Genomic DNA, 16,037 nt, shown 5'->3' on the forward strand with positions numbered 1-16,037 from the left:
CTGCAGTTTATGAGTCCTTTATCCTCACCTGGGGGAGGGGACACTGCAAGCCATGCAGGGTCACATGGGGTTGCCCTCGAGAGCACGTGGACAAGCAGGGGCTGCAGGTTGTAAGGGTGGCGAGAGGATGGAGGGCCCTGGTTCCCCAGTGGGGATGTGACTGGCTCAGCTGAGTAATTCTGTGTGCCGGCAGGGACCTGAAACTCAGTACTCAGGGCTGAGTGGGGACGGTGGCTGGTGCCCTCCCAGGCAGTGGGGTGTAGCTGAGGGGCCTTACTCAAGGCTGCAGAGAGGGCAGAGGCCTGAGGCCTTCCTGATTTCACCAGATGTCCAAGCAGCACATGATACTGAGTCCTCGTGGTAGACCTTACACCGCAGACCGTGTTCCTTATCAAGCCTGTGTCTTTTTCCCTCCCCAGCTGAAGAATGCGATCCCATTACTTTGAACTGCCCAACAGGGTCTGACGTGCAACATCAGGTAAGACTCGTTTCATTTATATTTTCACCCTTGGCTTCTTGCTAATCCATCTAGAATTTTTTAGAAATTCTCTGCCAGAGCTTTGAAAAAAAAGAAGAGGATTTTTAGGTAATAAAATAAGTCTGGAAATGATCTTTAAATAGCCCAGTGACAAAGTACATGCACACAACTTCTGTTACCCCAGTAACTATGGTAGATTTAATCCATTCTTCAAAGAAAGCATTTGTCTGTAGGCTAAACACAGACCAGCAATGTCAATGAATGAAGGAGCAGAGCCTGCTTTCTTTCAGATGGAGTTGGTATGCTGTGAATGGGAAGCTTTTTTTTTTTTTTTTTAAATTTTTTATTTTTTCAGCATAACAGTATTCATTATTTTTGCACCACACCCAGTGCTCCATGCAATCCGTGCCCTCTACAATACCCACCACCTGGTGCCCCCAACCTCCCACCCCCCACCCCTTCAAAATTCTCAGATCGTTTTTCAGAGTCCATAGTCTCTCATGGTTCACCTCCCCTTCCAATTTCCCTCAAATAAGTGAAACCATATGATAATTGACTCTTTCTGCTTGACTTATTTCACTCAGCATAATCTCTTCCAGTCCCGTCCATGTTGCTACAAAACTTGGGTATTCATCCTTTCTTTTTTTTTTTTTTTTTTTTTTACAGCTTTATAAACATATATTTTTGTGCTATGGTGAGTGTTGTGAAGTGTGTAAACCTGGCGATTCGCAGACATGTACCCCTGGGGATAAAAATATATGTTTATAAAGCTGGGAAGCTTTTTTTAAGCCACAACAAAACTGGACAGTCTAATAACATTTTTGTAATGTTTTTATAAAACTTTACCTTTTTTCAGGAACACTTTGTTTATTTATTTATTTACGGGGGGTCTTTTCCTACAACGCCAAATCTAGGGATTGTTTTCTGATTATAAAAGAATGTTTGTTATTTTAAACTTCAGATAGGACAGAAATGTATCCCCCCAAATTGAGAGTTGCCTGTCATTCTATTTTTTACTTTTGAGGTACATCCTTCTAGAAGCTTCCTTGGGTCACTGTGTGGTTCAGTTACTTCTGGTACTGTCCAGCCCGTTGCTTTCCACTCTTTCAAAGCTCATTGGCAAAATTGCCCAATGCGTCACAGCAGCTGAACTATATTTAGAGTATCAAATGTCTCAAAAAGCATGTCTTACCTCAAGATGGGCTAGTTTGGTCCTGCCCGTTCCATAAAACCAAGGTGATTTTTAGCGAGACAAATTAAAAGTTCTGTTTAGGCTTGCTTGTCAAATGTCAGTCTGTCATCAATCATTAATAGTGATGCTCTTGGGTAGTCAGATCACTTTTGGAAAAAACAAAATTATACTGTAGTTGATAGAACGGCCAATTTTAATTGTACACAGCTCTCTCGAAAGTTGTCAGTGATGCTGCTTTTAACTTTGGTTTGGCGTTCTTGGGTCACCTACTATGAACATCATATTCTTATTTAGTCATCCTTAGTGTTTTCCTTGGAATTATGATCTAATGATTGAGTTTGGTGCTGACTAAATTTAAACAATTGTAGTAAACTCAAAGTATGAAATTTTCTCTTCTCGCATTCCTCAATTTGTTTAACCAAGTCTTGCTCCTCACATGTTTTGTAACATGATATAGACTCAAGGAAGAGGCAAGAATGCTACATGGTTTGTTTAGCCTGCTTTTAGGGATTTTCCAAAACCAGTTAAGATTAGGTACGGACTATACCTTAGGACACTGTTGAGAAGCTGTTTAATTTTAAGTCATAGTTCTAGCTATAAGAAGTAAAGACTCTCCTAAAAGATGAAAATAGATCTATCAACGAATAAAAGGGGCAGAAACCTATTTGAGATTTTTTTTTCAGTTCCGTTGTAAAAGAAACCGTCATATTCCTATGAAAAGGAAGACCGTACCTAGCTAATTCAGTTCGTTATTTCTTTGTATAATCTATAGGATTTGTTCTAACTGCTAGATATCCAGGGGATTCTTTGAAACCAACTTGGCAGTTAAAACAAAACTTACTAGGGGAGACACGCTTAAAAAAACAAATAAAACTCCCACAGTCCATTTTCTAGAGCTCTGACATTAAAAGCAAGCCAAAAATATGTTCTTCAGAATATGTTAACATTTGGTGTGTGAGTGCTTTTTATCATTTGAAAACTAAAATCTACCTCTTTGAATGAAGCAGACGGAAAATAATGCAGCGTCCTGCTGTGCAGTCAAAGTCTGACCTCTCACACAAAATTTCATAAAGAATCCTTTACTTTTAGGAACTTAAAATCCATACCCCATCTGCTAGAGCCTTTCCTACTTCTGTAGTTTATTACAAGTGACATTTGTTGAGTGGATGTTCTGAGACCAAACCTGGACTGGGTGTTCTTGGGCATAAGAAAAAGCAGGAGTGGGGGCAGGGGGTGAGAGAAGACCCCCATAGAGCTTACAGACTCATTGGAGAAGCAAGGCCCCCAGCATGAGATTCTAGGTATGGGGATGGTTCACAGGGCTTAAAAATGTTCATGGAGGGGCACCTGGTGGCTCAGTGGGTTAAAGCCTCTGCCTTCAGCTCAGGTCATGATCCCAGGGTCCGGGGATCGAGCCCCACATTGGGTTCTCTGCTCCGCGGGGAGCCTGCTTCCCCCTTCTCTCTCTGCCTGCCTCTCTGCCTACTTGTGATCTCTGTCTGTCAAATAAATAAATAAAATCTTTAAAAAAAAAAACGTTCATGGAACTTGGGGCAGCTGGGTGGCTCAGTCGGTTAAGTGTCGACTCTTGATCTCAGCTCAGGTCTTAATCTCCAGGTCGTGAGTTCAGTCCTCATGCCGGGCTCCCCACTCAGCATGGAGCCTTCTTAGGGGCGGGGGAAGAAAATGTCTGTGGAACTTTATGTTCAAGAAAACACTTTCTACAACTTTAGCCAACAATGAAGTTTCACTTATGTGGACTACATACATATACAAACATCAGGCAAATGAGAATAAGGCAAAATTTCTTCCGGTCTGTGGCCAACAATCTGTGCCAAGAGGAAACTGGAGTAATAATAAAAATAATAAATATCAGGTTGCTAACTCAGAGTTAGAGATTATAGAAAGAATGACATTCTCTTCTATTTAAGTTATTTATTTGGTTTCACCAAACAAAAAGTTTTATCTTTTAAGTTTTAAAAACTACATGAAAGTACTGGGTTCATTTAGTTGTGACAAAAGTATTGTACTAATGAAAGGTGTTTAATAATAAAGGAATATGGGGTAGAGGGTATATAGGAACTATATACCATTTTCTCAAGTTATCTGTAAGTCTAAAACTATTCTAAAATTAAAATGTATTTTATCTCATTTAAAGTTTTATTTAGAGAGAGTACGTGCCAGTGGGGGGAGGGGCAGGGGGAGAGAGAGAGCATCACAAGCAGACTCCCTGCTGAGTGTGGAGCCAGATGTGGGGCTCAATCCCACGACCCCAAGACCTTAGCTCAAATCAAGAATTGGGAGCTTAACCAACTGATTCTCTAGGCAGCCCTAGAGGGAAAATGTATTTTAAAAACCACACTAAGTAAAATTTAGACTCTAGAAAAATGCAAAACCTCATTCACAATTCCACTACTCTACTATAACCATTTTTTTTGTCATTTGGATGTATTCCTTCATACATTTTTTTCATGTGAATGATTATAAAAAGTGTTTGTAAATATATCTTGCTTTTGTCATGTGATGTTATTTCACAAACTTTATCCGGCTTGCAACATGGCTGTGCCATCAGTTTGAACGGCTGTGTGGTATTATCGTCTCTGACATGGAAGTGACTCTGGGATGCGTGTCTGAGGGCAGGATGGCAGCATCCCTGCTACAGCAGTGGTACCTGTCAGCGCTCTGAGGAGAGAGCCACTGACAAGTACTTTGCCTGGATTGAAGTATTATAAGATCCTAGATGAGGGGTGCCTGGATGGCTCAGTCAGTTAAGCGTCTGCCTTCACTCAGGTCATGATCTCAGGATCCTGGGATCAAGCCCCGCATCGGGCTCCCTGCTCAGTGGGGAAGCCTGCTTCTCTCTCTCTCTGCTGCTCCCCCTGCTTGTGCGCACGCTCTCTCTCTATCAAATAAATAAATAAAATCTTAAAAAAAAGAAGAAGAAGAAGATCCTAGGGGATAAGACTGAAGGATGAGTTGGAGCCCAGGCCCCAGAGCTTGAATGCCAGACACAGGTGGATGGAAGGTATTGGGTGTGGGGAGTGATGGCCCAGTGGCCATATCCAGGAGCCCAGGGGGATTATAGAAAAGATGAAGGTAAATTTTAAGCCTGTAACTGGGAGCTGTTCCTACCAAAAATACAGAGAATTCAGGAAGAAGATGAGATTCATGTTGCGGGGATTAAGTTCTATTTGTTTATGGGCTGTGAGACAAGATGTGAAGGTTTGTTAGAGGTTGAGATGTGTGAGGTTTGTGGCCATGCCCCATAAGTGCTAGAAAATGCAGCTCTGGGTCCTGGTTTAGGCCTCTTGCATCTTTAAGCTACAGCTGAAGCCTCAGGAGTAGATGAGACTGCCAACGATGGAAAGAGGGGAACCAAGGATGGAAGCTTGAGGAACATGTCATATTAGAGGCCAGAGGAAGAAAAGGAGCTCAGAAGCAGAAATCAGTCCTTGGGACAAAATGCAATTGCTAGGCTTAAAGAGTGAGTGGGTGAGGGCGCCTGGGTGGCTCAGTGGGTTGGGCCATTGCCTTCTGCTCAGGTCATGATCTCAGGGTCCTGGGATTGAGCCCCGCATCAGGCTCTCTGCTCAGCGGGGAACCTGCTTCCCTCTCTCTCTCTCTCTGCCTACCTCTCTGCCTACTTGTGATCTCTCTCTGTCAAATAAGTAAATAAAATCTTTAAAAAAAAAAAATTAAGGAACAACAACCAAAAAAAAGAGTGAGTGGGTGATAAGAAAGTTCATGCAGTCCTGTCAGATTCCTTAAGGGAGCAAGGAAAAAATATTAAATTCTTATTTGAGTATGTTAGAAAATACAGTAAAAGCTGATTCTTTTCAAGATGGGAAACAGTGGATTTTAAAGGATAAGGTATCACCAGGAGTGGAGTGATCAGAAACAGGAGAAGGAGAAGTGACAATTAGTGGGCTTGGTTTTCCTTACAGGATTAATGTTCCTCAAAAATACTGATGGATAATGTGCTTGAAGATGTTCTGTGGGGGTACCTGGGTGGCCCAGTCAGTTAAGTGTCTCACTCCTGATATCAGCTCAGGTCTTGATCTTAGTGTACCCACATTGGGCTCCACACTGGGTATGACACCTATTTAAAAAAAATGTTCTGTGGGGAACACCCAATATATTGGTTTCTTTCAAGGAATGTATAATCTGGCAGGGAAGATAAATGCAAACATATATTAGATAAGTAAAGTTATTCAATGCACATATTGATGAGTTAGCATTATAAAGTAAGAATTTCGGGGTGCCTAGGTGGCTCCATTGGTTGTGTCTGTCTTTGGCTCAGGTCATGATCCTGGGGTCCTAAGATCGAAGCCTGCATCAGGCTCCTTGCTCAGTGGGGAGTCTGATTCTCCCTTTGCCCCTCCCTCTCCTCATGTTCTCTCTCTCAAATAAATAAATAAAATCTTCAACAATAAATAAATAAAACTAAGAATCTCAACTTTTTCAGAGACAGGATGAAAAGAAGCCTGGATAGGTAAAGACACAAGCCTTATTTTTAGATGTAAAGATTCTGGAAGCTGAGATAGCTGATGGCAGATTTGAGTTGTGCCTTGAATGGTGACCCCTGAGTGGGGCAGAAGGGGGTAAATCTAGTGAGGAGATTGGAGGTTAAATGGTATGTTCCATCCATACAGCAGGGAGACCAGAGGCCATCTTGAATGAGGCAGGGGCGTGGCGGCATTTGGTAAGTTGGAAATGGATTGCGACAGGATAGATAATGCCGTATCCGGTATCCATCCATTCGTCCATCCATCCAGTCTTTGATACCATCACTTTCTTAGGTGCTGGGGATATAATGGTGAATGCTTGGAGCTCCAAAGTTAGCATTTGACATATCCAGCCTGGAAAGCAGAGTAGGAATGTTTCAAGATGCTCTGTAGGCAGGTAAGCTGAGAAACTCTCCCTTATGTTCTCAGAGAGTCTCAGCGCATCTCCATCAGGGAAGGGAGAGGGAGGAGGCTGCTGGTTGAGTTCGTTTGACAGGTAAGCAGACGTCTCTGAGCAGAGTAAGAAGCCTTGTTTCTCCCACCACCTGGGAGAAGCACCTCCCACATCCCACGACTGTTAACCCAGGCATCCGGCGGAATTCCATAGCTCCACTTTGCAAAGTGCTGCTCTGGGCAAAGCAGACTTAGTCTCCCAGACCTGGGGAGCTTCCTGGAAGAGTCTCCGCATAGAGTGATGGCACAGAACAGAGTTTTAGACAAGTCCTCACAGCAGTGGCTCATCCAGGGGAGGGCTCGGGAGAAACACGGAGGCAATGGCGCTCATCCAGGAATGGGGTCCTCAGGGCTCAGGTACAAGACATGGAGGGTGCCATTCTGAACATCCGTGCTGGTGTCTAGGGCTGCTTTGCCGCTCTGGACCCGGCAAGTCCAAGGTGGATCCTTCTGCGGGCGCTGGGGGCAGGCTCTGCACTTGCTTGTCAATGGCCATCTCCGCCCTGCATCTTCCCGGCATCTTTCCTCTGCGTGGCTCTCTGTACAGACGTCCCCTTTACCCAAGGACACCAGTCATACTGGTTTAGGGCCCACCTTCATGACCTCATTGGAACTTGATACCTCTGTAAAAAGCCCATCTCCAAACACAACCATGTTTTGAGGTCCTGGGTGCTAGGACCCCAACATGTTGGATCTCTTTGTGGGAGGTACCTAAGTCAACTCATAGGAACATTTGCAAACAGAACAAAATGAGAACAAACGACAAGATGTTTGGAAGGAGGTGAAAGGGTTTGGCATCCATCGGGGCAGATTGGGACTGAAGAGAAGGGAAGCTGGTGATTGCTGGTGACCAGGCGCATGGGGGTCACTGTCAAAAATAGGAAAACACAAATCTGGGCAGTGGGGGATGAAAACGAATTGATCTTTTTTGAAGCTCTTAAAATGTCGTGCAGCACATCACAGATGCTTTATGGGCGTGGAACTAGTAAGTGGGACTGATGAGGAACGAACTGTGTGATATTGAGTGTTTCTCCTGGTGATAGTGCTCGAGGCATTGAGTCCGGGGGCTCAGTCGTGCTCCTGCTCCTCGAGACTAGGACTCTCTCCTGCACTGGGTCAGTCCTGTTACCCAGGGGAAGGGAGTGGAGAGGCCTTAGTGAGACCACCCTGCTGGCCATCGCTGAGAAGAGAGGCAGGCCTGGTAGAGACAAGGGAGTGGGGCAGGTTGTAGGAGCTCTGAGCTTCCAGAATAGGGAGAGGGAGGGCAGAACCTTCCCAAACCTAGGAGTAGATTCTAAAAGCCCCCTAGGTGATTCTGATGCACCCCACTTCCTCTCCTACAAACAAAATCACTGAATAGGAGTCATGGCATCCAGGCATGGGTGAAATTCACCTGTCCCGCAGCAAGGCTGCTGTATGAATAATTTTGGCTCACGTTAACATAAATCTGCAGTTGCAGTTACTGGGAGACAAAAGTACCTCTTACCCTTCATCCGCCATATCCTGTCGCCACCCTACCCATCTTGGCCATTTTTGGATCATCCGCAAGCCTGGCATGTGATTTTGCAGAGAGAAGGGGCAGGGGTCCTTCACACATCAAGTACGATCCGACGCTGCCGGCAGGAATGAGAATCCTTAGGGACAGATTTACAAAATGCAAAAACACCTCTTAGTGACCTACAGAAAACAGATTTAAATTTTCTTACTAAAATTAGGCCCTCCTACGATCTGCTCAGCCCAGTGGATCTGGACCCTGACTGCACATAGGAATCACTTGGAGAACTTTTTTTTTTTTTTAAGATTTTTTTATTTCTTTATTGGACAGAGAGAGAGATATCACAAGTAGGCAGAGCAGCAGGCAGAGAGGGGTGGGGGGGATGCAGGCTTCCCGCTGAGCAGGGAGCCTGATGCGGGACTTGATCCCAGACCCTGAGATCATGACCTGAGTCGAAGGGAGACGCTTAACACACTGAGCCACCCAGGCACCCCACTTGGAGAACTTTTGTGATACTCCAGTGCCTGGCTTCCATCCCATAGAGATTCTGACTGAGACGGTTTGGTGTAGGCTTCCATCACTGCTAGCCCTTGATGCCCCGGGAATTTCACTGCGAGGCATGTGTAGATAGACCATGCATCCATGACATGAAGGGTCCTGACATGCCCACAACATTAACTCTTCATTTTCCACACATGCGGGCTGCTCCCACCGGCTGCCTCCAGGTGTAGCCTATGTGGTGCCTCTCTCCAAATGTCCCCTTTTTATAAGAACGCCCATCCTCTGGGATGAGGGTCCTCCCTAATGACTTCTCTTTAACATGATTACCTCCATGAAGACCTTATTTCCGAATATAGTCATGTACTGAGGTTAAGACTCCGATATATGAATTTGAAGCGGGGGTAAACGGGGCACAATTCAACCTTAATCAGCATTCAGTGATTTGGTGTTGATTATATTACAGCATTTATCTTGGAATCTGATACTCGGTAGGCATTTAATATGTGGGATGGACGGATGAATACCTATCCTCTAGCACCAGGGGTATTATGTATGCCAGCCGCTAATCTGTGCACAAAACATACACCCTGATTGTTTACATCCTCTTCCAAGCGGAAAGCCAGAGCTTTCCCAACTAACTAACCTCCAAATAAAAGTCATGTTCTTATGAAATGAAGAAAAGGGAAGTGTTGGGGTCGATTCCACGTTAAAACCTGTTAAACCCCTAGGGCCTGCCTGGGCCTACTTAGCCAAAGTGACTCCATGTTGCCTAGGTAGACATTTTGTTGTTTAATAAATGCCTCAGCAGTTACTGATATCAGTTCCAGGTAACTGTTGCTAAAACACACAGGTAGGAGACATCCAATCAGCCAAAGCCACATACGTAGAGGTCTGCGGTTGTGCCTTATTAAACTAGCCTGTAAGACCAAGGAGGGGTCGCTCTCTTCGGAGGCGGCCCTGGCCGGTCAGTCTGACTTCTAATGCTTGGCATAGAATAAAGCTTTACATAACTTTCACTTTGTCTCAGCCTCGTTCCCCTGGCCGGTCAGTCTAACTTCCAATGCTTGACATAGAATAAGGCTTTGCATAACTTTCTCTTTGTCTCAGTCTCATTCCTTTGATAACGGACCCAACAGAAGTATTATTTCCTCTTTTTTTTCCCTTTATGAGGATATAACGATTTTGTATGTGGTTGTAATCACACTGTACAATGTAATTTTTTTTAAAAGATTATTTATTTTAGAGACAGAGAGAGAGTGCGAGTAGGAGAGGGAGAGACAATGTCAAGCCGACTCTGTGCTGAGCAGGGAGCCCAACACAGGGCTCGATCTCACGACCCTGATAACGTGACCTGAGCTGAAACCAAGAGTCTGACTGAGCCACCTAAGCACCCCTCCTTTCTCAACTTAGTACAGTGTCCTAAGCATTCTATGAGGTTAATGGGATGTAACCGAAAGAATAGTAATGAACATTTTTAAGGCTAAGACTTATTCCAAGCACTGACCTGTATGAATTCATTTAATCTTCCAAATGACGTTGTGTGAGACGTACTGTTACTGTGCCCATTTTACAGATGCACATTGTGACACAGAGAGGTTAAATAATTTGTTTAAGGTCACTCAGCTACTGAGAGTGGAGCCAAGATTTGAACCATGCAGGCATATTGACGCCAGACTCCATGCTTGCGGTTGTTACTGGCCTCACCACGGGCCTTGGAGCTAGACAGACCTTATGAGGCCCCTGTCACCTTGAGCTAGTTGCCTGACCTCTTTGTTTCCTCCTTCCTAAAATGGGTACCAGTCTCCTGGCACATAGTAAATGCTCATCAATACCTGGTTAGTGTTGCATTTATTAATTTTTTTAAAAGATTTTATTTATTTATTTGACAGAGATCACAAGTAGACAGAGAGGCAGGCAGAGAGAGAGAGAGGAGGAAGCAGGCTCCCCGCTGAGCAGAGAGCCCAATGCAGGACTCGATCCCAGGACCCCAGGATCATGACCTGAGCCAAAGGCAGAGGCTTAACCCACTGAGCCACCCAGGTGCCCCTAGTATTGCATTTAAATGAACACCATACCAACTCAAAACTTGTCTCCTCACCTCCTCTCCGCACCTGAAATTTTGAGGCCCTAAGAGATGTGGACGTGCTTCCCCTCTCCTTCCCCAAGTGAGAACACAGCACTGTATAATGACATGGTGTGGACAGAGCACTCCCAGCCAAATGTTTACATCCGCCTGGAACAGCCAACCCCAGCCACTTCTCCCCCAGCGCCATTATCACACCATCTTACCTGAGTAGGGCCCTTTCAAGATGGCTCCCGTCCACTTGTCCACTTGGCCATGGGGAACTTGTCAGGGACAGGGACGGCTCCCTTGGCACTTCCTCATACCTGTAGGTGAGGACCTCCCAGGGGCAGAGGGTTGGGCCCGGAGTATCTACACATCAGTCAGCTTCCAATCAAGGAGTGAGAGGCTGGTCTCCCCCTTGCTCGCAAGGGTGGTGATCCAGAGGCCCCCTCACCTGGCTTGGGTGGGCAGAAAGGCTCCCCTTCCTCCTAATGGCCGGGAAAGGGGAATAGCCACAGTGTTCACTTCTTTCAGTTCCTTCAAAGAAATCTCTTCTTACATAAGCTGAAGGTGGAGGTAGAGTAATTAATGGTCACACCACCACTTTTGGCCCCTTCATAGCTAGTCCTTTGGGATTTACCTGGCCCCTTACTGGGGAATGGATGCATACCATTGTCCTCCACTCGAGGCCCCAGTCACAGCTCTTGAGACACTAGGAGAATGTCCATCTCCTATCCTGTTATATTCTTGGCCATAGCGTAATTGAAGAGTTTCCTTATTGTGGAACTTGAGGTTGGTTCAACTGTTTTGCTATCTGAAATATTGCTGTGGTAGACATCCATCCCCTGCCTCTCCCACCCCCCACGGAAGCTGCAGATTTCCTAAACTACATTTGCATCTCGATTTGCAGACTAGACCTAACAGGACAGCCCTCCAGTCTCCTCTTCCTCCCAACAAGTTATGAGAGCTCGCATCAGTTCCTAGTAACAAAATGCCACCAAATAAAAAGATGCTATTTTATCTGTTGAAACCCTCTCAGTAACTGATTTCTTTGAAATTGAACAAAACATTTCACAGATAAAACTGCAGAGTAGGGGCGCCTGGGTGGCTCAGTGGGTTAGGCCGCTGCCTTCGGCTCAGGTCATGATCCCAGGTCCTGGGTTCGAGCCCCACATCGGGCTTTCTGCTCAGCGGGGAGCCTGCTTCCTCCTCTCTCTCTGCCTACTTGTGATTTCTCTCTGTCAAATAAATAAATAAAATCTTAAAAAAAAAAAAAAAAACTGCAGAGTATATTGCCCAGAGGAGATGGCGGGCAGGGGGCCTACCCCAATTTTTAAGCCATGGAATGCCAAGTGTGCTTGTTGATAGTGTTACGCCAAGTACCCTACAAGGACCAAGACTGAAGTTCTCAACCCTTTGCAAGCTGGAGAACTGTCTTAGTTAATGATGGACGCCCAAGACATTGTGGGTAATCTTGGATCTTGTTTATTCACCAAAGAAGCAGAAGTCTTTTCTTTCCAAGGACACATGTTTTGTATCCTTGTGGGACTTTCCCCCATGGCTTTGACCCCTCAACTACCATCTGTGCCTACTCTTCTTCTTCTTTTTTTTTTTTCAAGATTTTATTTATTTATTTGAGTGAGAGAGAAGAGAGCAAGCAGAGGGTAGGAGCAGAGCAAGAAGGAGAAAGATTCTCAAGCAGACTTTGTGCTGAGCACAGAGCCCCAAGCGGGACTCAGTCCCACGACCCTGAGATCGTGACCTGAGCCAAAAGCAAGAGTCAGCCACTGAACCAGCTGTACCACCATGCCTCTCCATGCCTTCATTTTTGATCTCTGGGTCCTTACCTTCCTCCCAGCTCCCAGAGATCCTGACAATTTAGAACGTGGGTTTGGGCCCAGGTGTGCAGACAGACATCTTGGCAGGGTTTGAGCCCAAGGGGCCCCCAGAAATCATGTTGTTCATGGTTTCTTTTGTTTTACAGCAGAGAGAACCAGAGACCATTGATGAGGGACAGAGTTGGGACCTGTGCCTTGTCCTGGGTCGCTTCGCCCCCGTACTCCCTCCCCACCCTCAATGCCCAGCATCCCTAAGTCAGTCGCAGCCGCTATCCCCAGTTGATGCTGGGCCTCTTGCCAGGGTGGATGTTTGGCTTTTCCCACAGTTCTAAATGCTATCTGTGTGGCAGCACAGCGTGGGTCAAAGCGACTAGAACAAAACTGGTAAACGATGGGGTTGCTCTTCTCTTTAAATTGGATTGAGGGTAGTTGGCAAAATCCTTTCCAGCTGCCTCATTGCCTTGGCAGAGCCACCGATCCAGCAGATTCTGCAAACCTGAAGCAATTATGTGCGTTTTAATAACAGGGAACGGACCCAGGCAGCATTTGCTGTAGATGGTATCTGACGGGAGGTGGCCCGGCAGGCCACCACCTGCCCTCCTGCCCCGATCCGTTCAAGCACCAACAAGATCTCTGCAACAGATCAGTAAGCCCTCGGGTTTGTTCTTGGAGGGAAAGGCAGATAGTTCTGGCTGTCGGAAATACTCCGTCGGCCCTCTTCATCCCTGAGACCACGTTTGGAGAATAAGGAAGTAGTGCTGTTCGGTAAAACTAGAAAACTTTCCCTGGCACTGGAACTTGCTATTTTTAACCCTGGTGAGAGGGACTTCCTTTGGCTTTGTGGTCACTAGCTGCCAGTCCAAAATAGAGGGCCCCTTCCTGAAACAGGCTGGGAGAGGGCTCTCGAGACGCAGCTTTCTAGGCGTTTCTAGGAAGGGGAAGGAATTTCAAGGGTGGGTTTTGCTGGGATGGAAACCACCTGTTCTGTAAATATAAGTATTCTGCATCTACCATGTCCCCTGCAGCCTCTCTCCTTCCCCACCCCACCCCCAGTCTGTACACTTGATCGCATCACCTCTACTAAGGGGTTTGGGGTGCCCCATGAGGGGAACAGATACACAAACCCCAGGAAAGTTAAACTTAAGCAATACCAGGTGAATTTGATTAGGATCTTTCAAAGGATTTGATCTTTTCTTTGTCTTGAAATGCTACATGGTTTTGCCTAAAACACATAAAGATCTGACTTTGTCTCCGAGGATAGAATTTAACTTCCTCAGGTTGTACTATCTTACTTGCTCTAGACTAAATTTGTGTATCCAGCAAGATGACCTTCTGCTGGCCCACCTCCTCACTCTCCTTGTGCCGTCCCTGGGAACCACAGCAGGAGATGCCACATCATCACAGGGGAGCAAACCCTCCACTCGACCCCCAGCACACACCCAAACTTGTCCCTTTTCCCCTCTCCCACCTCCTCCCTGGCCCTGCCCATAGGCTCAGCTCTCTACAGCCCTCCCCTTGTCAGGCATTTCTGGCTGGAGCTGCCCTTGCTGATTTTCGGTAGAACCTGTCTTGCCTTGCCCTTGGCTGAGGTAGACCAGGACCATGTGTATCCTGTGTTTCTGAATGCCGGACACAATAATGAGATGTAAACTGCTGTCCCCATGACAAATTGATGGTGTCCCCTGCAGTCATCATTCCGGGGCCTTGAAAATGTCTTCTTTAAGAAACTTGGCCAGAGAACTCCCAACTTAGGATGGGCCAACTTAATGTTTTTTTTTACTTTATGGGGGTACAAACGTGACATGTGTTCAGTAGAATTGGCACTTTGGAGTTTGGATTGGGATCTTTTTCCCAGGCTAGCGATCCCCAGTACGATCCTCTCTCCCGATGCTGGCCAGCAGCCCCAGCTCCCAGGCTGCCACACAACCACAACGGGTCAGCAGCCAACACACCGACAACCCTTCCACACCCACACAGCCGTTCTGCTTCCCCCTGTCAGTATGGTGCTCAATCAGTGACATGAGATCTTCAACACTTTCTTATCAAATAGGCTTCGTGTGAGATGTTCTTGCCTAACTACAGGCTAACATAATTATTCTCTCTCTCTCTCCCACTTTTTTTATTTTTAAGATTTATTTGAGAGAGTGAGTATGTGGGAGGGAGGGGCAAGGGAGAGAGATCGAGAAGCTTAAACAGACTCGCTGCTCAGTGCGGGGCTCGATCCCACAATCCAGAGATCACATGAGCCGAAACGGAGTCTGAAGCTTAACTGAGCCACCCAGACTCCCCGGCCACTGTAAGTGTTCTGAGCACCTTTAAGGTCTGCTGGGCTGAGCTATGATGTTCGGTAGGTTAGCCATAGTATCGCATTTTCAATTTAGGATATTTTCAACTGCCGATGGGTTTATTGGTATATAACCCTGTTGTAAGTCAAGGAAGATCTATACTCTAATTTGATAGTCTAATTTGATGTTTTATTAACTTATTTCTACTTTTGGGGCAAGTCAAAATAATTTATTTGTGGTCAGACACATATGAGCCAAAGGGCAGAAATGCCGGCTTTCTAGCACTTAGTAATTATTTCCCTAGGAACAACATAAGAGGAGTTTATTAATCACTAAATTATACAGTCCCTCATTAGATCCACTCTAATTGTTTGACTTAAAGGCTTCTGTTCTCATTATCATTCAGTGCTTTATTGACTATAATGCCTTTGAATTTCACTCGTGAGTTAGAATTTCACTTAGACTTCCCGTTGATGTGGGTGTTGGGGTGTCGGTACCCACATGCACGGTTGAGAGTGGAAATTGATACTCCAGAACACTGTTCGGCAGCATCTATTAGTCATTGGTCACGCAATCTCCCTTTAAGGATCCTACAGATATCATAGCAGAGTGTGTTTAGAAATCGATACAAATTGCAGATGACTTACATGCCCTTCTGTAGGGACTGCTTGGATACATTTTAGAACTTTGACTTAGTACAGTTAAAACCATTTAAAAAAGGAGAGACATGGGGCGCCTGGGAGGCTCAGTGGGTTAAAACTTCTGCCTTCGGCTCGGGTTATGATCCCAGGGTCCTGGGATTGAGCCCTGCATCGGGCTCCCAGCTCAGCAGGGAGCCTGCTTCCTCCTCTCTCTCTCAGCCTGCCTCTCTTACTACTTGTGATCTCTCTCTTTCTGTCAAATAAATAAATAAATAATCTTTAAAAAAAAAAAAAAAGGAGAGACCAATGGCCTTAAAAGATATCCGTAAGATACTGTTTTTTATTTTTATTTTATTTTTTTAAAGATTTTATTTATTTATTTGACAGAGATTATAAGTAGGCAGAGAATCAGGCAGAGAGAGAGGGGGAAGCAGGCTCCCTGCTGAGCAGAGAGCCTGATACAGGGCTCGATCCCAGGACCCTGAGATCATGACCTGAGCCGAAGGCAGAGACTAACCCACTGAGCCACCCAGGCGCCCCCAGATATTATTTTTTAAAAGATTTTATTTGTTTATTTGAGAGAA

General features: G+C 45.6%; 1 protein-coding gene across 3 annotated transcripts in view; it reads left to right on the forward strand.

The window, feature by feature from the left end:
- EDARADD (EDAR associated via death domain) overlaps window positions 1-16,037 on the forward strand; it is an 87,256-nt gene that overhangs the window by 47,382 nt on the left and 23,837 nt on the right. For all 3 annotated transcript variants that reach the window (XM_047702542.1, XM_047702541.1, XM_047702540.1), the window contains exon 4: window positions 420-478. In XM_047702542.1, coding sequence (XP_047558498.1) covers window positions 420-478 — 59 coding nt within the window. The remainder of the gene's footprint in view (window positions 1-419; window positions 479-16,037) is intronic.

This window comes from Lutra lutra, chromosome 14 (assembly GCF_902655055.1).
Source record: "Lutra lutra chromosome 14, mLutLut1.2, whole genome shotgun sequence".
NCBI lineage: Eukaryota > Metazoa > Chordata > Mammalia > Carnivora > Mustelidae > Lutra > Lutra lutra.